Source organism: Lepisma saccharinum, chromosome 29 (assembly GCF_977018435.1).
Source record: "Lepisma saccharinum chromosome 29, izLepSacc3.1, whole genome shotgun sequence".
Lineage (NCBI taxonomy): Eukaryota > Metazoa > Arthropoda > Insecta > Zygentoma > Lepismatidae > Lepisma > Lepisma saccharinum.
The window spans coordinates 48419490-48444833 of NC_139257.1; the positions used below are offsets into that span (position 1 = coordinate 48419490).

The following is a 25344-nucleotide window of genomic DNA, read 5'->3' on the forward strand; positions in this document are numbered from 1 at the left end:
AATAGACACTGGTGATAGATTTATACATCCTTGGAATGCTGATATCCCTACATGAAATATAAATTACTTGTTAGAGATGATGGCACAGAATATAGTGATAATGATAAAGTTAGGGTAGTTGACAATTTTTTCTTCCATCTTTGGTCTCAAATATTAATTGAAAAATGTGAGTATCACAAGTCACAAACATCCACGCCCAGGCCGGGATTCGAACCCGGGACCCCTAGCGTCGTAGCACGATGTGCTAACCACTCCACCACGGGGGCCGGCACCTTAAGATGACGTACGCATGTTTTTATCTCTCTTGCACATTGCAAAGCAGCACGTTCGACGCTTGAGATGATATGCACATGTTTTCTCTCTTTCGAACATTGCATCAGTGCAAAGCGGCACGTTCCAGACTTTTCGAACATGTGTGACTATTCCAGAGTGTTCGAAGAGCAAAGTCCTGGCTATTGTATAAATCAGCATACGCCAAAGCCTTCTCAGTTGATGTCTTTTAGCTTTAAGGTCGCTTTATTACAATGTCGGATAACACTTACATCGGGTTCTCGAGTAAACAATTTTTTATCAAAGTAATAAACGTCGCTGATAACGATAAAATTAATGCGAAAATTGCGCAGTCAAGAAAGAAGAAAACTACTTTTAAAAATAATATTAGGCAAAAAAAAGTTTAGAATTAGACAACAAATTGAAAACGTGAGAGTTATGGAGCAAGAAGTAGATAATATTCATAAAAGTATTATCTATTTTGAAAGTATTAAAACAACAAGCCGAGAAGATGAGTCATGGATTAGGAATATTGGTAAGCGATCAATAAGCATAAAATAGAATTTGAGATAATTTTAGAACTCCATTTATATAAAATGCTTTTGCCCTTCAGTGGAGAACAGTGTAGCCACAGCATCATTATTATATCAAGGGGTATTTTGCCGGTTATTTATACAGTGGGGTCTCCCTTATTTTATAGTGAACCAAAGAGTGACCAAAATATGACACTTTTGAAAACTACATTTTTATCATATTTTAATTCAGTTTTCGATTATATTGTATACTAGTTTTGGGTCTTTTGCACCATTGGGATTTTAAGATGGGTACCTGCTTAGGTTAGGTTATGATTATGGCTCGGAAGTTGAGGAAAAATCCTTTTTTTTTCCTAGTGTCCAAAGACGAGGCCCAACATAATATATGTTCATTTTGGGTCATTGTAGGCCAGAAAAAGGTGGGTTTTATTTGTCCTTTTTTGCCTTTTTCGCCCTTTTTTGGCTTATTGGTCCTTTTTTAGCCTATTTAGGTCTTAACGGCTTTTTCTTGCAACTTCACCTTCTTTCGACTAGGTTTTTACTGCCCATTCTCAATTCGAATCTTCATCAGTTCATCACCTCTTAAACATCCTTTCTGTAGTAATAAAATAAAATAAATAAATATATTTGAACCATCCCTGAAACGAGAGAAAAACATTTTTGGACGACCGAAGCAGGTACGGTACAAGGTCCTTTAACCGTAACTTGTCTGGAAGGTCGCGCTCTAAGTGGCAACTTTCTCTTGTTTTGAAGCTTTCAGCACGGTGTATACGACCAGACAGCACGCGCCTGCAAAGATCTCAAGTCAGATAAGGAGGTGTCGCGCATATTCATTAAATGTGTAATTAGAACTGAAGTTATTAATTAATTTGGATCACATTTATACGTCCTTTTTTCCGATTTTAGGTCCTTTTTTGATATTTTTAGGTCTTTTTATAGGTCTTCAACTTCCGAGCCAGCTTGGGTCGAGTTACCTGTTCCAGAAGGTGCATTGTCATAGATGGTTTTGGTTACTTTGCTTGGGTTGGGTTACCTGCGCCAGAAGAAACGTGACCAGAACGAGTGACATAGTTCTAGAAAGAGAGAGAAATAGTGTTCTGGACCAGAACACACTATATTATCATGTATCATGTGATCAAAATCATATTTTGATTTTGGGGTAACGCCCTCATATACATTCTCTCCACACACACACACACACATACGATATAAAACACACTTTCGGATCTGGCCTCTTCCTAAAATCGGGCCTGACTCCAACCGAGAGTAGTTGTGTAGAGCCAGTGGTATTCAACCTTTTTCCCCGCGTACCCATAAAGAAACTTTTCCACTCAAGCGTGCCCCCCTCCCTTTCCTCGAGTTATTCTTAATTCAGATTATACATAACTACATCTAAAATAAATTATGCAAATCATTACCTATTAAGTAATACAGTTTTACTATAAAAAGGAGAATTATAAAATAAATAAAGGAAAATTACGGGTATAGCAAAAATATATTATGAACTTTAATATTTTTTACCTGTTAATGAGATTGGCTGAACTTGTTTTCTGCACACCAGCTCCTCGATTCGTGGCTGAATCTTCGTTGGTGCCAGTATCAGTGGTGATTCTGGATTCAGGCGATTTCTGTGTTTCGTTTTGATGGCTGTCAATGCAGAAAAACCCTGCTCACACAAATAAGTGGAGGGGAAGGGAAGAAGACGTGTGATGGCAGTGTCACTAAGTTCAATATACTCTTTGTGTGCGTAACACCAGAACTCACAAATAGAGTTATTAGGTAAAGTTTGATTACAAATAACGCAGAGGGGAAGAGATGAATCACACGTACTCGATACAAATCCATATTTAATGTAAAATTCATTATAATACCTATATTTCACATTTTTCGAGATTTTCGACTTGCTCGTAAATGGTTCAACACTATTTTCGCTGATATCCGGTGGAGGAGGGACCCATTCTGCAGCACTCTTCACTGTCGGTGGTTCAACACTAGCACCACTTTCACTTGTCTCACTGATTTTACGTTTTCCTCTTATAATGAATTTATCCATGATGCAACAGAAGCTATAATAACCACACTAATAACGAGAAACTGAACGTAACTATAAAGAGGAAGAGACGAGAAGAAACCGCACCTTCACACAACAGTCACGAAATAACACTGAACTCCCCTCTCCCTCCCTCTCTTTCTTTGTCCAGTCCATTACGTACATTCAAAATCACTCCCAGTATTGTCAGCTTTTGAAACAAACAATTCAAATAACATTCGGAGCAGGATTAGCAATGAGCGCAGCTGCAAGATTTCATTGTTGCAAAGAGTAAACAAAAGCGATTCTTGGAAATAGAGGATAATACAAGTTCCGAGCATAATAATAAATCAGAGTTAGAATCCTTTAGTCTGGTGGTCTGTGGGGGGAATAACATGAAATCTTCAATCGATCCCTTTTTATATTTACTTTGAGAAAAATGTTGGCAAAGAAATGTATATTTTCTTTGCGTCCCTTTATTACATTTTCAAGTTATCTCTGTCAGAAACAGTTTGCATTATTTATAATTATTTTAAATTGTGCGTACCCCCTAAAAAGTCTTCGCGTACCCCCAGGGGTACGAGTACCCCAGGTTGAATACCACTGGTGTAGACTACTCAACCAGTTGGACCACCAAGGTGGCCTGTTTCACTGTTATTTAGATGTTTCCATTGATTGTAACCAGTGATGTGCGTCTATGCGTAAACAACAATAGTCTATATTTTACACGTAGACTATTTTATACACGTACATTACGTAATCTATGTAAACAACATGGCGAAAGGTGATAACTTAGCAAAGGGCGTCCTGAAATTAAAATCAAATTATACTGCGTATCAGTTGCTGATTCCAAATTCGAACAATTTCTCACCTAGGAAGAAACCTAATATAGGAAATATTCTAGTGTTTTATGGGAAAATGACGACTCTTGCCTCACGACTGCCATCTGTTGTTGTGTTTTGCATACTATTTATCTTCTTCCATAGTTGATAATAGAAGAGTAGAGACATTTTGTTGTAAATGGTATTCTTTTCATTTCGTTAGGAACCAATATAGTTGAAAATGTCACTTTCCTTTCATGAAACCCTTGAAAATTATTTTAATGCACTTTAGATTGCGTCGAATAACATGGGTACCTGGGGGAAACCCTGGGGGGTAAAGGCGGTCAGGGGCGTGATGCTGATCACATCACCCCCACTCACGACCGGATCAAGAAAGTGTGGGGCGTTACCCCCACACCCCCTATACGCCTTCATGGCGTGGTGCTAAGCACAGGGGAGCACTTTACCTTTTTACCTTTTACGTAGTCTATGTAAACTACAAGCCAGTGTAATCTACGCGTAGATTACATGTAGACAACGCATGTAGACGTAAACTTATAGTCTACGGCACATCACTGGTGGTAACACACAACACACACAAATGGGACATTCCATTGCCACGGGTGGGACATGCGGACTACATTTTTGGTATTAAAGTAACTATTCTACTAATAGTTAAGCAACATTTATCTTGGTTTCTGTGCAATGAAATATGAAACTTAACACTGTTGATTAAACATAACTACCCTTAAAATACTTTCCCAGATTTGTAGCTACAAGTGAACAATTTTCTCACGGGTGCCTCTTCACTTCATAAGTTTATTTTACTTTCTGTGAATTGTCAAATTATGAAAAATAAATTAAGACAGAGAAGGTTATTAACCTTTTAATGTAACAGTTAATGGAGAAATCGTTTATTTGGTGTCACGGGTTGGACACAATAGGAAATCACGTAAAATCTCGTAAGTCATAAGCTTCTATACAGTGGCGTGCGGTGACATTTCCCGTTGGGGAAGCAGATCCAGAAAAAAAAAAAGAAAATCAAGAATTCATTGCTTCTACATGGTAAGTTATACTGAAAACAATTAGCACTCTACCTGATACTGTTTCCATAACGTCTCTTACGGGAAAGATGAATGTTCTAGCGCACTTGTTCATTTTTTCGAATTCCAGTTGGTCTGTTTTCAGACGTATTTATTGCACCAAATGATCGCGGATGATTGAAACTATCTTCAAGATTTTCACACAAATCCACTTTGGCACCATGTAGTTCTTTCCGTAGTAAATAGTAAACAATGCCAACACTAAAGTTTATGAAGCAAACAAATGGAAATTCACCCGCCTGAAAAACCGTAACCTTTCACCTCGCAAAGTGCTTGAAAAAAATTGTGACCGCGGCCAGCGAGTTTTACCAACTCTATTTGGCGGATGTGTCCATGGACACCGAACGCCCTGAAACGTTTATCTTCACATAGAATATGTCATCCGTATGTCAGCTGTCATATTTTTGTGTTTCGAAACTTTATAGTTTATTTATGAATATAAATTTTAACTAGCTTGGTGGATATGCTACACCCCTGACAGTATACAGTACACTTGGACACTTAAGGACATGCGATACAGTCTCCACGGGACTCTTCCCAAGCTCTTCCGTCCATGGCAGTGTGCCAACTTAGCTCTCTTGGAGCCAGATCTGGCTCTTTGGTGCACTCGTTTGGCTGTGAACCTGGATGCCCACCCCTGTGTTCCACTATGATGCCATCACTGGTTTTGGGCCCACATAGACTAACTTTCGTCATAATTATACATTTCACACGTGACGTGATATTGTAATATTGGCTCCACCCCCTCTTATCTCCCCAGCTACTTCTTTATAGCGCCGTGTTTGACGTGAAATTGACATAATATTGTTATCAGGGAATTCTTTTTTTTCGATTTCATACCACCATCGGTGGATTATTGAGATGGGTGATGCCGCCGGATCTAGATGTTGAAAACTAAGAATAAATTCAATTTAGAGTTAAGGATAATCGCAGTACCCCCACCCCTTGGCAACTAACATTGCCTTAGGAGGCACTTTATCCAGCCTTCGTAAATCTAGCTCCCTGAAAGTCCGTTTAACTCCAATTACGGTTAAATTTAGTTCTTTTATGCGCATCAGGTTTGCACCACTGCCAGGAGGCAAGGAGAAAAGCATTGATCATATGGGAGTATGATTTGATTCGTTCTCTTGGGAATATAAAACTTCCGCTGGAATAGAAAAATATATCAACGAGAATAGGGCAGATTGAAGATGCATTTCTCCAGCGGAAAGTCGAAAACTTCCATTTGATTAGCCCTAGCTTGATGTTGAAGTTGATTCCCCATAAGGAATACATGGGATTCCGAAAACTCTTATTCATCATATTTTTCAAACATCGTGTCCAACTTAATAATCAACATAAAAAACGCTTCCACTTGCAACATGGAGATAAATTCATACTCTTGGATACACCAGGGTTTTTTTTAGTAGCAGTGGCCGTTCGGACGATATTGAAATAAATGCACAATTGGTGCGTAACTGTATCTCCTCACCTTAATCGTGCAGTTCGCAACACTGAGGGCATCAGTAGACTGATCCGATGGCACTCTGGTTTTCTTTCAGGCTTACCGGCTCGAGAACAAAATTTGCCTCCGCACAACCTACCCTCCCATTGGATCCTTCAAGGTCGCCGGGGGATTTCTGAGGCTCCTGGTGACATTGTAAGCTACAGGATGGCCAGGGTGATACTACGCAGATGTTTTGTCAACACGCCGCGAGAGGGTTTTGATGTCCCCATATCGGAAAAGGACGAACCTTGGAGGCTTGCAGGTTGATATTCTGTTGAGGCAACCCGGAAGAAATAATGAGAATCCAAAAGTTAAAGAATTAATTAGTAACAGTTATGATGTGTGCTGGCCTTGCTGTACCGGAGTGCACGTGCATGATTTTAAATGATCTTTGAATTTGTTTACCAAATGCTTTATAAAGAAGACGCTCTACGCTCTAGGTTCTTATCGTCTCCTTGACCTTCTGCAATTTCCGACTCGGTCAGGTTTATTGACATGTGACAATCAACTCTTTGTCGTTGGTTCCCGTTTAAGAGGGAAGTTTAGCTTTCCCCCCTCTCCCCTATAAAGTATCTTCTGCTGAGGCAGTCGGTACAGTCAGTGGCTGCTTTCTCCCAGACCGAAATTGCCGTTACACAGGGGAGTGTGCTGCAGGTGTCGGAAGATTTCCAGTTTCTAAATTTCAACTATTCAGGTCAGTGCGTCCACTTTATGCACACATAGGCTAATCGGGACTGGATCTGTTTAAAGTGTAATCCGAACCACCATGCGCCTCCACCACGTATCGAACCCGGGACCCCTTGATTAGTGCAGGTCTTGGTGGAACACGTATATTCTTAATTACAAGAACGCATTTAGAGGGTCCGGGGGTTTCAAGCCCCCTCCGAAAGATTGATTGATTCATTGATTGAGTTGGTGTTTTAAGTCCGAACCACTATGTGCCTCCACAGGGAATCGAACCCGGGACCCTTTCATTACAAGGCGACGACGTTACCACTGCGCCATCGGGGAGACCCTCCGAAAGACTTTAGGTCCAAAATTATATGAGCAAAACACTTGTTTGCTGTTGTATACTTTGAAGTTGGTTTATTTCCGCAGAACTTACATAAGGGTACTGAATAGATTGCGATTATAGAGCTTTGGGTTGAATGTTCCTGCGAAAATTTATACGTGCCATAAGAAATACGCATAAAAATAATGATCGAGGACTTTTCATCAACTTTTTGGTATTCAAACATTTTCTTGACATTGTCTTTGGTGGGACAGCTCTTTGATACAAATTTTAGTGATATTAGTTACACACAAGCTATATAGTCAGTGTTTCTTTCAGACAATTTGCTCCGGGGGGCATTCCAGAGAACCGGGAGGGCGTTGTGAATCTCATCTGCGAAATACAACACATGTGCGTTTAACATTGAGAATTGCCAGTGGTCGTTCGTGGTTCGTCAATGAACTTGACGCTGAGCGTTACAGGTGGGAAATGATGTACAGTAACAAAAATTATGTATGATGCGATGGCCTAAGTATACTTAGTAATTCAATGTGGAAAGACATAGATTTTTCTTTTTATTAGTCTGTTGTCTAACATTTACAAATATTATCTCGTGAATTTAGCATTACAATAGTAAATAGTAAATTACAAAACATCACCTACCTTTACATTTCATCATCCAGAACAAATTCCACAATAGTGAACCAGGAAAAATATTACAATTATTAAACTCAATAGAACGCATCATGCAAAGCTTAAGATGGCATGAAGAATTTACAGCAATCTTATTCTGCTAGCTTTCTTCGTGGTATATAAATCTACTGTTTTCTCCAGAGAATCATCAGTTGGAATCTTAGGTCCCTCAATGCTTATTATCATACAATGCATTAAAGTTCCTGGTAGCATTCTACTTCTTGTTCCAGTTAGTATCCTATTCATAGCATTGAAAGACCATTCTATGCCGGTTCTTCAATTACACTTTCCGCATATTCCTTCATCCCACACAAAGTTTTCCTAGCATCTTCATCAGCAACTAGGTGCGATTCATATTCGATATTCTTCAGTTCGGTCCGAATACATTTTTGCAGATCACTGTTGATGTTTTCACACTGATTTGCAACATTCTGCAAATGCAAGTGGGTTGAAGTAATTAGAGGGATGACTTTGGCCAGACTCAAATCCTTCTTTTCCAAAGCGTTGCTGAGGATAGAAAGTGCACTGAGAATTTCATTCATCACATTGCAGGTAATAATGAAACTTTCATTTCTGATATCCAGCAAGATGCCTCCTGCCAGTGATGTAAGATCCGTCCCTTAATTGTGGATATGTTCACAAGCCATTAAAATTGACTTCAAGCTTCTGGGGACAGCGTTGACTATTCTGTAGTGCGATAACCATCTGACTTCAATATATTCTGGAATCTTTATAACTGGGTCATTGATCATTGCCTGAATATCGTGCAAAATATTTATCTTTATACTTTGGTTTTGTTGTACAAATTTGTCCGAGTGTGCGGTAGATTCCCTCCGGAGCATGAAAGAAACTGTAATGCTGTAATGTATTTATTCTTATATCATGTTTTTAGCTATTCGTGTAATAACAATTATTAATAATCGATGCTTACCTCGGTGGCGGAGTGTTTAGGACAGCGCGCTATGACGTCAAGGGTCTCTGTTCGAATCCCGGCCTTGGAATGGGTATTCTTTCCATAATTTCATAATGTCGTTAGTCATCCTCATCCTCATCGTCACGATTAGCCAAAACTGGCAGAAACGAAAGCTAAATAACAAAATCAATTAACCAACTAACGGTATATGAAGTTCGATTTTCTATTAAAATGGTTACACACCTCTCCAAAAGGTCTTGACAGTTTTGAAATATTTTTAAGTCCGGAAATATCGGGTGATTCCCTCGCTAGAGGCCCCAAACTTTTGTTTATAAAACTGCCATTTACTTAAAGTTTGTCTTGAAATTTTGTATGCACATACCTCCAACAATGTAAAACAGGATGTAACCCCTCGCAATAGGTTTGGACTCTTCCAGTGACCTTCATTTGTTTTGTTCCGCGGCAATGTATCTCCTCAGTGTTGGCTCGAATGTATAGGAATTACAATGTACACAATCGAAGAGTGTGTGTGTGTTCCTCGTTCGTAAAAACTGGCAAACTGGTTCAATTAAAGCATGTCATCGGGCATTTCAGACTGAATTGCAACATAGCAAATCTGAGATTAGCCAAATTTACGACAGGTGGCTTTACCAGATGAGAAATAGTGATTGAATATAACATGTCAAAAACATAATATTGGATAATATCATATACAACAGAAAACTTGAAATAAACGATTAATGTTAGAGAATATTGGCGATTCACCTGGATGGAATAGTGTGTGCTATAATTACGAATAGTTTTAGGCGATTTATAAATACATTGCAGAATAATCTATTTAGAAATGTCAGCACAAGAACACCCTGCTTACATAACAAGACACTTGTGACGTAATAGAATTACACAGAAGCATTGAGATGTAAAAATATAAACATAATTCACGAATGGAACTTATTTCTAGTTAATCACTGAAGTGCTCAACGCAGATAAAGATCTTTTTTTTTATTTACAATAGTAAAATTTACTCCCCCCCCCTCAATTTAGTTCGGCGTATGGGAGTATACTAATGCGAAGATAAATGAAATGAAAATTTGTAGAATAAGACGAGATTGTTAATATCAACACAGGAAATGTAGCAATTCTTGTTTCTATGTGCTTTTAAAATCATTCCAAATTAATCTCGCTTTCGGACTTTAGTAGACAAATTGATGTCTCTTTTAGCACAAATCTGTAATCTTAAATAAGTTTAACGTCATAATTATAATTTCAGTTATGATATAAACTCACTCACGTGCAAATTGCAGAAATGAGCTTCATGGTATTGCATTTATCCATTCAATCTGATATCTTTCCCCAAGGGTGGCGAGTGGACCGCTCTCTAAATACGCCCTTGGTCTAGGCACGGCCCTGCACCCTAGAACACCCTTGAGACTGAAGAATTAAGTTCAACAGTCGTGTAGCTGGCTCCGTGGGGAAAGATGGGGCTATATCCATTTCATAATTTAACTTTGGTTGGATTCCTTGGATTCGTGAGTTCGGGTGGGGATTTTGTTGAATGTCCTTGTATAAAAGACTCTGGGGTTCACCCAACCTCTAATTAGTACTACTGGCAGAAGGTAAGGGTAAATGGCGGCGTGATGCTGATCACACCACTTCCACTAGAGCAGAGATAGTGTTACGTTAGGTAGTTCGCCGGCCTAACAGCTTGGTTACGAGTGGGGTTTAAATGTGAGAAGGGGGAATAATTAATGCTCCTTTGTCCTTCACCTATTTATTATGTACAGGCCGAATAGGTAAGGGGATGAACACGCCCGAGACGGGTTTGAACTACTAAACACTGATACTTAAATTACTAATGTCATCACTAGGGGGCGGAAGTTAATGACCTAAAAAATAGGTATATGACCTATGGAATGTCCTAAAAAATGGGAAAAAATTACGTAAAAAATGCAAAAAATGACCATTAAACTTGTTAGTTTCAGGTTAAAAATTGAAATGAAAAGGAAATTAAACAAAGTGCAATCTTGCTTTAAAAAAAAAAAGGCACCAACCTGGTGGTTTCTCCCGACACAACAAACACTGTCACCAGTTCATATATATATATAGGCCTATGTTCATCTTGGTGGAAAGACTCAAGAATATTACCAAAATGAAAGAAGCGACAAAATATGACGAAACAATACACCGAATATTGCGAAAAATGACTGAAAAATGCCGAAAATCGGGGAAAATGACCTACAACCTGAAAATTGGCAAAAAATGAAAAAAAAAATGCATTTTAAAAATTACCTTTTTTGGGTTCTAGACGAAGTGTAATATTGTGTATATTTAATGGGCATCGTGTCAGAGATGTCAGAAAAAATATGACATTTCATCAACTTCCGCTCCCTAGTCTTCACTGTACTTGATCCGGTCCGTTGGCTTGGTCGCGTCGGCGCCGTGTGGTACTTTGGTACTCTGGGCGCTGCCCAACCTTTGCACGGACGTACTTCACGAGTCCCACCATTAAGACCAACCACTCGCCTTCACGCTTCTCTCGCGACCTCTCGTCACCCGGGAGCCGGCTGGAGTTTTTGTGACGACAAAGCATTTTATTTTCGGCTCGTGACATGTCACCTCCCCCTGAAAAGAAATAGGGTTGACCAGGGGACAAGCCCATTTCTTGATTTAAAAAAAAAAGGATTAAATATGAACAATGACCAGCCGCTGAATAAATGATTGCACCCGGTATATAACACATTTCGTCGTAGAGCAGTAGTTTTGTATGTAGCGTCATATTAACAGGCACTGTACATTTCGAATAATAATACACTAGTTGAAGTGTAGCACCAGTGATGTGCGTCTACGCGTAAACAACGATAGTCTACATTCTACACGTAGACTATTTTATGCACGTAGATTACGTAATCTATGTAAACAACATGGCGAAAGGTGATAACTTAGCAAAGCGCGCCGTGGAATTAAAAGAAAATTATACTGCGTATCAGTTGCTGATCTGTGAGGAGAACTTTTCATACTCTTTCTTCCAAATTCGAACAATTTCTCACCTAGGAAAAACCTAATATAGGAAATATTCTAGTGTTTTATGGGAAAAATACCACTTTTGCCTCACGACTGCCATCTGTTGTTGTTTTTTGCATACTATTTATCTTCTTCCATAGTTGATAATAGAAAAGAAGATAAATTTTGTTGTAAATCTTTTCAGTTCGTTAGAAACCAATATAGTTGAAAATGTCACTTTCCTTTCATGAAACCCTTGCAAATTATTCTTAATGCACTTTAGATTGTCTACGTAGTCTATGTAAACTAAAACCCAATGTAATCTAAGCGTAGATTACGTGTAGACAACGAATGTAGACGTAAACTTATAGTCTACGGCACATCACTGTGTAGCACTGTAGCATTGTTCTGTCGTGTATTCCGAAGCGAATGGAACCAAAATTGGCAATAATGATAGTCTGGGCGACATCTCATCTCATGACGTATATGTATGTGACACTGTGGAAAACACTTTAAGAAAATCACTCTTAACCCTGAATCCGAAAGATAAGTTAGCAGGTCTCAAATTTTGAAAACAAATACAGAAATAAGTTGATTGGAGACAGAATCATGTTTGGAAGCAAAGTTCAGCCACAATATAAATTCGATGCGGGATCTTCTTGCCACTTATGGATGACTTCTGGATCTGCGCAACATCTAATTTACAAGGTACATTAGTGATGACACAGCAAAGGATGATCATTATCGGTGTTTAGTATGTTTACTGAAAAGTCACAGAATGAGAATTTTACAGCGAATGATGCATAGCGTATTTTCTCCGCCAACAGCGAGAACACGTGAGCTCTCTTCCCATATGCAGAAGCTATATTCATCTCCTTAACTTTTGAGCGTAAACGGGAGCAATTGGCAAATTTAATCAGGGTGTAAATAACAAGATTAGGTACATAGTATGCATTCTATTATAGCAGAACATATAATGAAAAGTCTTTCAGAAAAAATAAATGGAAACGGGAGTATCAAACATGTAATAGCACTTAATGTAAAGATGTGTGAATAGCAATATTGCATGAAGTCAGAAAATGGCAGATGTAATAAGGAAAAAATTGGGATTTGATTGGATATTTCTGTCCAAATCGTGTGAGTTGTGTTCGGTAGGAGTAAAAAAAATGTGTTCTGTGTGAGAGCTTTGTTGGTTTTTAACGATGCATCAATTCGCTTCATCGATAGCTGGGACACATCTGAACGATAATAATTTAGAAGTTAAGATGCTGTCATATATTAAATATATTGATAATATTGCCGTTTATATGTAAGAAGTTATATGAATTGAAGAAATATGAAGAGAAAGAGTGGATAAGACGTTGTTACATACATGCTCTGAAAGGCATTTTGGCGTGTTGAAGGTAGTTATGAGTTACTGAAAAGTCACAGAATGAGAATTTTACAGCGAATGATGCATAGCGTATTTTCTCCGCCAACAGCGAGAACACGTGAGCTCTCTTCCCATATGCAGAAGCTATATTCATCTCCTTCGGTTGTTTTTTTTTTTGTAGTTGTTGTTAACGTGCACAAAATGCTAGCGAAGCAGAAGGTCGTGCTGCTTGGGTATCGTCTTCAGGGGTCAACCCTACTCTGTGTGGAATCATATCATAAAGTGACGTCACGGGGACAAAGGGTCGGCATAATCTTGTATGAGAAAGAAGAAAAAATGTTGCGGCGAGTGCTGTCGCGTGTACGAGATTTTTTTTTTCTTGCTCTGTGAGTTAGTGGTGCAGATTTTTCTCCCTAAGATAAAAAAAAAGAGAATTTATAAGAAGGAGCACAGTTTATATGCGTCATTCAGCATGATAGATTTTATAGTTGATGCGTTGTTACTATGATGGATGATTCTGTTTTAGGAAGTAGCTGTTTTATGCTGCCAGTGTTTCAATGTTTCTCCCAGTATTGTCAACTCCTGGTGTATAAGGTTCACTAGTTGTGAATTCTTCCAGATAAAGCCCCTATAGAGTATGAGGGATATCCGATTGAATTCCTGAATGTAACTTTAAGGCGTTCACATTATCGTCCTCTGTACCGGATCGATCGAGAGGTACCGTTTGTGGTGTGTGAAGTTTCATCCTGACGGACGCTACCTTTTGTTGAAACCGTTTTCGAAGCATTGGTTCAACCCCCTGCGCGCAACGCCTATGGCTGTAACGACTCCCATCCATGTATCTTTTTGTTTCTGTTCCGTAGTCAACAACCTCTGTATTTCCTGCATACTAATATCGGAAATGAAACAGTCGAAAGAGGAAATGTGTCAGTGCAATATCTCCCAAATTTGTGGCTAAGATTTCTTTGTCAAGAGAAGCTGACTCCGCGGAAGTGGATTGGCGCAGGAAAATCTAGAAGGGTACTTTACTCTAATAAGTCGCTCGCATCACTACTTGAGGCGAGGCCAGGGGATACTCAACAATTTTTCAATGACCAAGACAAAGAACGGTATCTTAGGCTTGTGTCGTGCGAATGTGGAAAAAAGTTTGCTTTCTAAATTAATCTCTGGCATCTCATTGAAGTATTAGGAAGTAAGAAGTCTTGTTATAGTCGTAGCCATGAACATAATTGACCTTCCTGTTTCTTTGCAGAAGAGCGGAGATGGGTACGATTCCAGCTCTGTCCATTGCCTTCGGAGAGAAGCATGCCCTCACAGGTCCCCACTTGCTGCACCGCATATTCGAGGCCGTGGCCCAGAACAACAGCATCTTCGAGAAGACGGCCCTGGTTTTCAAAAGCTCCCACACGACATTCGGGACCCTCGACAATTCCTCGTCCCGCCTGGCCAGGGTCCTCTTGCGCCATGTCCGGGAGAAGAAGCTGCCTTCGAACCCCGACGGAGACTTCTTGGTGGCGGTGAACATGGCTCCCGGTGACGACCTCGTGGTCCTTCTGATGGCAATCCTCAAGATGGGAGCCGCCTACGTCCCCTTGGACCTCAGCTTCCCAGAGGAGCGCGTTGCTCAAATACTGAGGGATTCTGCTCCCGTCTTCGTCGTGGCTGCCTCCGACAAAAGGGAGACCCTGGATGCTTCCTTGAAACTCATGGAGAGTCCTGTCCCGATGCTTCTCTACGAGAAGATCCTGCAGGAATCTTTAGACCAGGAGGAGGGTCCCATACTCGACACCCAAATGCTCCCTGCTGCCAGGGAACGGCTGGCTGTCGTACTGTACACTTCCGGAAGCACGGGGACTCCGAAAGGGGTTAGACTCCCGCACAAGGCCATCCTGAACCGTCTGCGCTGGCAATGGAGGACTTTCCCGTACAAAAATGACGAGGTTTCCTGCTTCAAGACGACGCTCACCTTCGTCGACTCCCTCAGCGAGATCTTCGGGCCTCTGCTCCAGGGGCACCCTGTCCTCGTCGTCCCCAAGGAGGTCATCCAGAACCCAGAGTCCTTCGTGCGAATCCTGGAAGACTACGGCATCTCCCGGCTGGTGCTGGTCCCTTCTCTCCTGAGGAGCATCCTGCTATACCTCGCTCTTCCCGGCGCCCAGGGGAGGCTGCGGAAGCTCCGCCTGTGGGTGTGCAGTGGGGAGATCTTACCCGTGGATCTCTTACGAGAGTTCTTCGAGCGGTTCCCTACCGACCACGTCATCTGCAATTTCTACGGCAGCACGGAGGTGATGGCCGACGTCACGTACGAGGTCTTCTCCTCGAAGGATGACGTTAGGAACAAAGTCGTTGACAATAAGGTCCCAATCGGTAAGTAACGATATTGGTCTATTCGTTAGTTCTGAGAGCAAGCATTTCAAACCAGACAAGCGTGAATAGAATTACAGAATTGATTTTGTGCATGGCTCCGACTGCTTAAAAATCAAACTCCGCAATCTGCTTGGTGTATTTGAAAAGTTTCCTAAATTCTTCCTGCATATCTTACCAGATTTTACGGTCTAGTTTGAACTCCTTTCTGTTCAAAGCTTTGTGCCTTCTTCCCTTATTCTAATTTGCTCAGGTCTCTACATGTATTCCTTCTTATTTGATAAATGATCGCAAGTCTCCCATATGTAATCTTAATATCTAATATACCACTTTGTGTCATTCATTTTTCACATTCAGATCCACACTCCTCTCCCATGTGACTGCTACTAATTCAACTTTGCCATCACTGTAGTCGAAGACAAACATTGATTGATGGATAATTTAGTTATATTACCTCGCTTTTCTGCCACTTTGGATACTCTTGACGATGAGGATGAATGCTAAAATGAAACTGACGAAAGGTGCAATCACAAACGCACATGGACACAAACCCCACAGAGAATTATACTGGAGACAAATAATGATACTAGTTTTGTGATTGCTTAATATGTTCATTTTTTCGAATTCTATTCGCATCTTGAGCATTCTACTATATAAAACAGCGCTATAGCAATGTCTTAATATAGGATGTTTTCACTTTATCTAGTATTACTAAAGACATTATCACGGTGCCCTGTAGCGCGTGTACTTTGTCATATACATAGATCATTATTTTTCAAACTTTCGATGTTGTTCGCACTATTGATTGCTTCACCTGCTTTTTTCTAATTTGCTTACTTGTCCTTAATCATGAAATTGAAGTAGAATTGTGTTTTTTCTGTTCTGAATCCTAATGATTAAGACTAGGAACTTGATGACAAATCATCTTTCTTTCTGGGCTTTGAAGACCGTGCTAAACCTTGTAGTAGTCAGTTTCATTTCAGTTGCAACCAGAAAACGTTCTTTCTATTTTGACTATTATTTGTATTGTATTTTCCGGCCTTTTAGGGGTTTTAGGTCATTTTTCAGTATTTCTTGCAGTTTTGCATTTATCATTTTTGAAGTTTCTATTTTCTCCTTTGTCCTTTTGCTTGTATAGTTTAAACCAGTAAACAACAGATTCTATCAAATTATTCAACTTGTATCTTGCAATTTATGATAAAATGAAGCTTTCATTTTAAGGGCGGAAATTATTTTATTATAGGTCATTTTTTGAACATTTGAGGTCACTTTTTTGAAAATTTTTGGTCTTTTTTGAAAATTTTAGGTCACTTTTTTGGCAATTTTAAGGTCATTCTACAGGTATTTTTAGGTCAACTTTCGAGCCCTACTAATGAGTGTCTCTTCCTGCAGGGCGTGCCATCGACAACACGCACCTCTACCTTCTGGACAAGCAGCAGCGGCCGGTGCTCCTGGGGGAGACGGGGGAGCTGTATGTCGCCGGCAGAAACCTCGCAGCCGGGTACGTGGGAAGATCCAACATGGGGAACTTCATGCAGAACCCTCTCGCCACGGATGCAGGTGAGTCTTGCAATATTCTTCTCGAGTGCCTACTACACCTGCACGAGTACGTCAGCGGAGGTGCAAGGCTACTAGCTTGGCAACGACCAATCAGTAGCACCAAACCCACTGCAAAGTTTTACCCATCATGCTAACTCTTCTGCCAGCGGTGTCATGAGACACTATTTCACTCAGGGTTCGGGAAAAAGTACACTGTCTAAAGTTAGAGAAACTTTAATGACTATAGCTGGATACACTGTAAACGTTGGAAGTTTAGCACACGCCCGCGTAGGATATTACACTCACTGACCTAGGTTCTGCCACACAATGGGGGGGAGAATGGCTTCTGCAACTGCTGTAAACTGAGAACAGGATCACTGCTGCTGCTGCCCTCTGTCGTCGAAAATGTAGATCCAACTCTCGTTAGGAATGTGCTGTCCTTGTGCCGACTTTTGTAGCTGCAGACTTTTTACAGGGAACTGTTGGCTTTAGTAAAACAAGGGCATCTATTAAGGTCGCCCTCACGATAACAGTAGTATTTTATCTGACCTGTAATTTTACCTTCTGAGCGGTTGCCTAGAAAACCAACGCCACACTACCCTGGCGGGGTGCCGCAGGTTGATAGTGGGAGGAAACCTCTCGTAGCAAGCGGAGCGGGTCCTCTCGCTCTAAAGTGGAGTTTTTCTCTCTCGCCAATAGGCGGAGTGGGATATCTCTCACTCGAAAGTGGAGTGGGTTATCTTGCCAGTGGCAGAGTTCAACCTCTCTCGCTGATAGGCGGAGTGCAGCTTCTCTCGCCCGCAGGCGAAGGACAACTTCTCTAGGGTGCTTGGCCTCTCGCAAGAGCGGAGTGCTCCTTTCTTCCGGGTCAGTTGGTAAGAGAGATCTTATCGTGAGTCGACGTGAAAGCCAACTGAAGTATATGGATAATAAACCTTTTCGAGCAAGGCCTCATCTCCAGGAAGCAATCAACTCGCGGCAAGCCACGGCACCTAACGACCTGTTGAGTGAGATGAGTACAGGCAAAATGGATAATAAACCTTTTCTTGCTCACACAAAAATAGGCAATAATTAGGCTGGAGAGCTCAATGAACTAACCGATCTCTAACTACGCACTAAAGTTCAAATCAGAAACCCTGAGACCTTCTGTAAACAAAACCACCTGCATGCAGAAAGCATTGCAAACTCACAGAAGTAAAATAATCCACAAGAAAATCCAGCGTTGTTACAGGATTCATTACGTAAGGTAAAACAATGGCCAATTTGTAGTATGGGATACGCTGCCGCAAATGACGTCTCACTTTAAACCCAATGCTCTTTCTTTGTTTACTTATTGCTTCACCTTTATGGTTAACTCTTTGCACCAGTAATCATTTCCCATAAATTTGGCTTCTTTCTTGCATTTTTTAGACAAAAAGATATAACATGGTAATGTATATTTCTAAGAATGATATAGATAGGAGTGTATTTGAAATTTGTTTGTAGATTGTATGCAAATTGTACCTTATGTAAATAAAATATATAATGGGCATAAACAGCCATATGAAATGCTGTAAGTCCAATAAATATATTGATGATGATGATCAAAACAAGACAAAGAAAGTTCGTAAATTTATTGCGGTTGGAAACTTTGACAAGCATCCTAATAACGATTTTTGTTCCGCTAAATATAGTGCACTTCGTAAAATAACTTGGTGACATGGCAAGGCAAGATAAGTGTGAATATTTTGTAGGAATATGCATTGTAACTTTCAATGAGCTTTGTATACATAATGATATTTTATAACATTGGTTATTTTCTAAAAATAATCATGTGAACAGCAAGGAAGTAGTGCAACTTAGTAATATTGCCTGACTTATCCTTAGAAAAATATCATGGCGAGTTATATGCGTGCGGGAAGGTCTCCGTGTTCTCTGAGCTAGTTTTCAAAACACCAGCAAGGACAGCCTTTGAAAAGGGGCGAGAAACAGATTCTACTCAATATTTATGTAACGTTCTGTCAGTGGTATCCTGAGAAACCAGTAAATGAAGTGGTTAAGTTGGTATCCCAGTGCAGTGGTGTGTCAGTGTCTGCAGTTTTAAGGGTTATGAAAGAGAGAATGACCGGGAGAGTAACAATGTATGCGACTGCATATTCGTCTGATGTTTTGAGAGCGGGTTCTCACATTCAGAGGCTCTTATATAAAATGAATAGGTGCTGCGAACTATGAGTGTAACAGCAGATGATTGCGGTCATGAATCAGCTGACGCGGAGTGATACATCGAATCTGTGAGACCGTTTGTTTATAGAAGGTCTCAGGGTTGGTGATTTACACTTTAGTAATGATCAGGCTGGAAAGTTCATACGAACTAACCGATCACTGATTCCATGTACAGTTTTTTACCAACTGAAGAATATTAATAATAAACCTTTTCCTACTTCCACAAAAATAGGCAATAATTAGGCTGGAAAGTTCAACGAACTAACCGATCTCTAACTACGCACTAGTAATGATCAGGCTGGAAAGTTCATAAAAACTAACTGATCTGCTTTTCGACTCCAACTGAAGAATATTTGCTGCGCGGCCGGTTATATAGCCTCGGTTCAGGTAGCGCCTCTAGCGCCGTTCAAGCGAACTACATGGAACCGTGCTAGAGCAGGGAAGGCCATCTCTTCGGCAGACGATTGAACTATGTGCTCAAAGCACAAACGATAAAAACATATTATAATATTAAACGTGTGCTAAACGTTAATATACAATTATAAGATAAATAATACGTATTCTTTGCGACCACGCAGGGCCTGATTAACATTACAACTCAGCATAATATGCTAACACAGATCACCTGACCTCATTATCACCATTTACAATGAATGGTTAATACAAAAAACGTTGACAGAATTAGCAATTAACATGGAATAATACACTCAGAAACTAAATAATTGTGATGACCTCGCAGGATCATTACAGTATTTTACATCAATAGAGCATTGTATGAGCATTGGTAGGGGGGAGTTATTTTCACCAAAATATGGAGTTAAGTATAGAATTAAAATTTTAAAAAATTACGTTTTTGATAATATGAAAGACTACACGAGCTACATAAAATACAGTACGCTTACACTGACCTTCATTGTAAAACAACACAAAATGTGTTTTTGATTTTCTGTTACCAAAACAATGAATAACAAACTTTTGTTGTAAGTGAATTTCCTTCTGTTGTCTCTTAAGATGGATTTATATTGACTAAAACTGCTTTCAATATCGCAAGAAGTAATGGGAGTGTATTTCAAGTTTCTCAGTTATTTGCTAGAAATTCACCCACTCTTTCGGTCACACGGGGACATGTAGTTATTGCGCGAATATGGAGCATATGTTGAGCAATGTTCTGAGATACGGAAATAATATTTAAAAATAACTAAAATATGTAAAATAAGAGCCAAAACCTAATATATGTAAAAATTTGGAAAATAGAAACTGAATTTATCGAGTCTGCATGCCATGATGCGCAAAGATAATACAAAATATAACTGATTTCAGCTTCACATATAAATATGTATTTACATATAGCCTAAACCCGTTCCCTATTCATTACCCAAAAAGCAGAAAGCTTGATATTAATGTTAATAACAGAAAATAATTTAACTTTCTTTGCAATCGAACAGAATAATGAAAGTATAAACTGCGTTAGATCGGGAAAATTGAGTATATATAGGAACCAGTTTGCTTTTCCATATTCTACCATTCAATCCAAACAATAAATGGTTCCATAATTTTCAACATTCCAAAAATTAATTTTGTGTGAGATCTCAAACATGACTAAAATTTGGCCCTTTAAAACCTTTTCTTGAATGAGTTAGGCTATGTAAAATTAATAAAAGAATAAAATAACTATACATTTCAGCACAATAACTGTATGACATTTAAAAAAAACAGTTAGGCTAGATATTTACTCATCTGGTGGAACGAGTTGAAAGGTCTTCTCAAGGATAGTGACGATGATGATGAAAATAATAATAAATTGGAATATTTTGATTAATAATAGTTATTGTATTGTACAATAATGATCCGAACCAAGTGTATTCAATTAATAATAATAATAATAATAATAATGTTTATATTAAAAAATATATAATATTTAATTAAAATAGTATGAATTAAAATATTCGAATTGATTAATATTATATTTTTATTACATGAATAGGTAAAAAGACTGTATAAGGATACTTGAATAGCAGCACGTATTCATTATCTAGATTATGTATAGTTCAGGTCCGCAAAATTTGTAAAAAGAGAAAACTGTCTTGGCAAGGAAATTAATGTCCAATAGATAACGAATTGAATATTTATTGAATATCAAAAAAGGATGTTAGATCCAGTTATAAGTACGTAATAATTCTTGCATAAATCTTCTTTGGTACTGTCATTCAAAGTCGTATGATCACAATATAATCCTTGTCTTCCAATGAGATTGGCGGAATTAAATAACCCTGATTAAACAACAAGTATATTTTCATTATTTAATTCCAGTGAATTTATTAATTATTTAATTTTTTTACTTAGTAAATCTTTCGTGGGTGGGGCTCCGGACCCCCCTAAATGGTTGTGTCTAAATGCGAACAACGCCTAAATCGTGCTAATTGCGAACACACACAAGTGAGAAATTATCTCATGTCCTAATTGCGAACTCATGAAACTGAAAAACAGATAAGGTAGTGACGCAGAGAGAAAGGTGGTTTGACTAACAAAAATAGTCAATCTGATTGACTTATCGTGGTCTTCTACTTTGTAAATCCGTCTAAGGCCATTTTACCGTTTCAGTCTGTCGACGTAGACTTTCATTCGTGTGTTAATGATTCGATACACCCCTTTTTACCTTAAGTGATATGGCAAATAATTTAGTGGAGGGATGGAACCACAAAATCAACAGTGAGCTAGGTAGTTCACATCAGAGTGGAAGCTTCAAGGCTGAGGCAGAAAAGTCTAGTGGCATGATTCTCAGGAAGGAAGATTCAAAACGGAAGAAATAAATGTGTTTCTGTTTTTTTTTGTGTAGAGCACTAACAATTATAAGGAGATTGAAGGTATTCCTAAATTTTTAAGAACAGTTTCATATGCTTTGAAATTTGAATGTGAAATTTAGGTAAAGTTAATAATCCTATTATTAAATGACGAAGCTCTTTTCAGTTAAGAAGTATGTAGTACGTATTCCTACAAAAATAGGCCACACTTTTATTATTAAATTATATATGCTTTGGCGACTACTTTAATCATGTCGAATTTTCTATGATCCAACAAAACACTGACCAGTCTCAAGTCAGAAACTGAGTCCCTTTAAAAAGAAACTCGTTAAATAGACTCGGGAAGTGAGAAAAAGTTGTAGGGAGAAAATGTATTCGCGATTAGGACATAGTCCTTCTAGTATATTCCTGTTCAGGCAGCAAGTGTTCGCAATTAGGACTGTTCGCAATTAGGACGACAGCCCCTAAATACGTCCTGTGGAGAGATGTCCTTCGAACATTGATGCTCACTTATTGACCATTTACACGAGTCCAATTGTGAAGACATTCCACTAAGCCAATCCAATGACTACTGGTGCCGAAAACTTTGAAACCATTCTAATTTAGTGGAGTGGCTTGAGACAATGGTTGGTTGCCTCTATTCACACGATGCCAATGTTGGGTTGGTTTAGTGGAATGTCTTACAATTGGCCTCGTGTAAATGGTCCATTAAGTGTCATGTCTTTAATTGCCGAGCACTGAGTCTTTCCTGGAAAATTTCTGATGAAGCAGAATGTTGAATATTTTCGAGAATAGCATGAAATTGATAGAATGTGTTTCTGTTGCAGAGATATCAGAGATGTTCAAGACGGGAGACTTTGCCCGCTTCGTGAAGGACACTCTCATATACGAGGGGCGGGCAGATTCTCAGGTGAAGGTCCGGGGCCACCGCGTGGACCTCACGGAGGTGGGGATGGCTGTGCAGAACGTGAATGGGGTGGACAATACCGTGACGCTGTGCTACAAACCGGGTGAAGTTAATCAGGTAAATGTGAACAGTGTTGCTTAAGAGTTATTCCAGCACAGCGCATTACAGCGCCGGGGGTCCCGAGTTCGAGAAAGACTTTCAAAAATTATAATTACAATTAACTAGCTCTGAAAACACAAAACTTATACATCAGGGTATATCAAACTTTATTAGCTTGACAAAAATTAACTATGTTTTGATTATATAATTATACAACACAATATGTAACTTTTGGTTGGTATCTCGTTGGGCCAACAGTTTTAATATTTGATCAAAATCCATCAAACAATGCGTACATGTAGCAAGAGAGTTCTCATGTCAATGCAAGCAGTGGCGTGTCCAGGATATTCGAAGGGGGGGGGGTTGTGTACTTACTTTAGTAGTCAGTTCTCATCTTGCCATCATTTCCTGCCTTTAATGTTCTTTTTTTAGGAATACTCTGTCAAAACCTTGGACACGCCACTGAATGTGACTAATTCATTATTTAGGAAACTGTAAGCAAGCAAACGGCCACCACAAAGTTTAAATCAAAATAATATAACATGCAGTTTTTTTCTAAATTCACTGTCTACTAGAAATAGTAAATACAGAAATAGGGAAAATGCACAGGCATGCTGGACACTATAAAGGCTAGCTGGGTGATAAGACTCCAAATTGTTGACGTTTTCATTTCAGAACAGAATCCTACATAATTTACCGCTTCTTTGTATGCAAAGTTCATGTGTGCAAAAGTTTTATAATCGTAAATAGAAGAAAGGATTCGAATTAGAAATCTTAGGAAATAAGAACCTAAAATGTCCTCACCCTCACAGAATCCTCAATTATTTTATGAAAAATTCATCACCCAAATAATATATTCCAAATGAAACAATGTTGAAAGTTATATATTTTACATTGGGCGCCTTTTAAGGGCAGAGGGCATCTTCAATTATGAAGAAGATCCTCTATTTTGTCAAATTTCGTTTCAATTGTGGACTATGCAATCCCTAAAGATCAAGGTAGGCAGGCTACTTGATACAGTATCGACGTGACTGTCTAAACCTTGTTTTATACACAACTACAAATAATTACCTTCTATAACGGTGCTTGCTCTCATAATGAACGAACATCGTTCCTTGGACCTACTATTTGTTACTAAAGACTCTTTACTGTTCTTTCCGCAGGCAATTGTTGCATTTGTAACACTCAAGGAGCCACTTTCAAAGGAGGACATCACAGAGGCTTTAAGGCACAGCCTTCCTCCGTATATGATGCCACAGGTAAGCGTTTAGAACTGTGTGTCGCCCCAGTCGAATCTGGTCATGCTTCCATTTTAAAAGAGGGAGTTCAACATCTGCGCGTACTAGATTATGCACATATTATCTGTGACTTGCACGAGATTCGAATGTTCGAGAATTAATCTGTATTTCTTAAACTAACAAAATTAATAATTATGTGATCTATTTAGGCATTTAAAAAATATTTTTGGAAAGTATGTAATTTACAACTTTAATAATTTTATGTAGAAAATGTAAAATACTAAATTGCATGATGTAATTATGTAAATCCATAGATACGTGTAAATATTAACCAAGTTAATTTGGTATTTTGTAAACAACCGTCCAGTATAAAAAGGGACCAGATTTGTGTATACTTCGGCTATTTTACCCGATTGCTGGTATCACAAGTCTACCTCGTAGGGAGAACTGCCCGGTGCCTTGTCGGACGCCGCTTATGCTTGGGTCAGTTTCTCATTACCCTGCTGCTTATGCGCTGGGTTCTTGATACCAAAGCAATCGTGAATAATCTTGGAAGGGTTGTCCGTTACAGATTTGTACTCAGATCTGCATCAGTCAACTTAAATCCAAGATTGCCAGTGGATAAGTTTGACACGTTATTTAGTCAAAAGAACATGATTTAACTAAAAGAGCAAATAATAAGTTCACATGAAAGACTCGAAAGCATTCACGTGATGCCTCTCAGGGTATGGGTTAGGCACTAAGAAAAAGGAAGTCTATTTTACTTCTTTGCAAACTAAATACTTATATGCCTAACATATAATCCATTTCACTCAAAGAAATTAAACTTCTTATAATTCAACTTGATCACTCTATTCCAAAAACCGAGCCCGAACTTCAAAGTCAAGACAAAACACAATCGTAATTGCCATGGTAACAAGATAAGTATATACAGGTTAGTCACTATCCTGACATTATCAGTGATAGGTAAATTACAGAAATTA

General features: G+C 39.1%; 1 protein-coding gene across 1 annotated transcript in view; it reads left to right on the top strand.

The window, feature by feature from the left end:
• The first annotated feature begins 6844 nt into the window (after positions 1-6844).
• Positions 6845-25344, top strand: part of LOC145981527 (beta-alanyl-bioamine nonribosomal peptide synthetase ebony-like) — a 42234-nt gene continuing 23734 nt past the window's right edge. The window contains exons 1-5 of the mRNA XM_083114829.1: positions 6845-6936; positions 14464-15578; positions 16968-17135; positions 22945-23141; positions 24287-24382. Coding sequence (XP_082970955.1) covers positions 14474-15578; positions 16968-17135; positions 22945-23141; positions 24287-24382 — 1566 coding nt within the window. The 5' untranslated portion in view covers positions 6845-6936; positions 14464-14473. The remainder of the gene's footprint in view (positions 6937-14463; positions 15579-16967; positions 17136-22944; positions 23142-24286; positions 24383-25344) is intronic.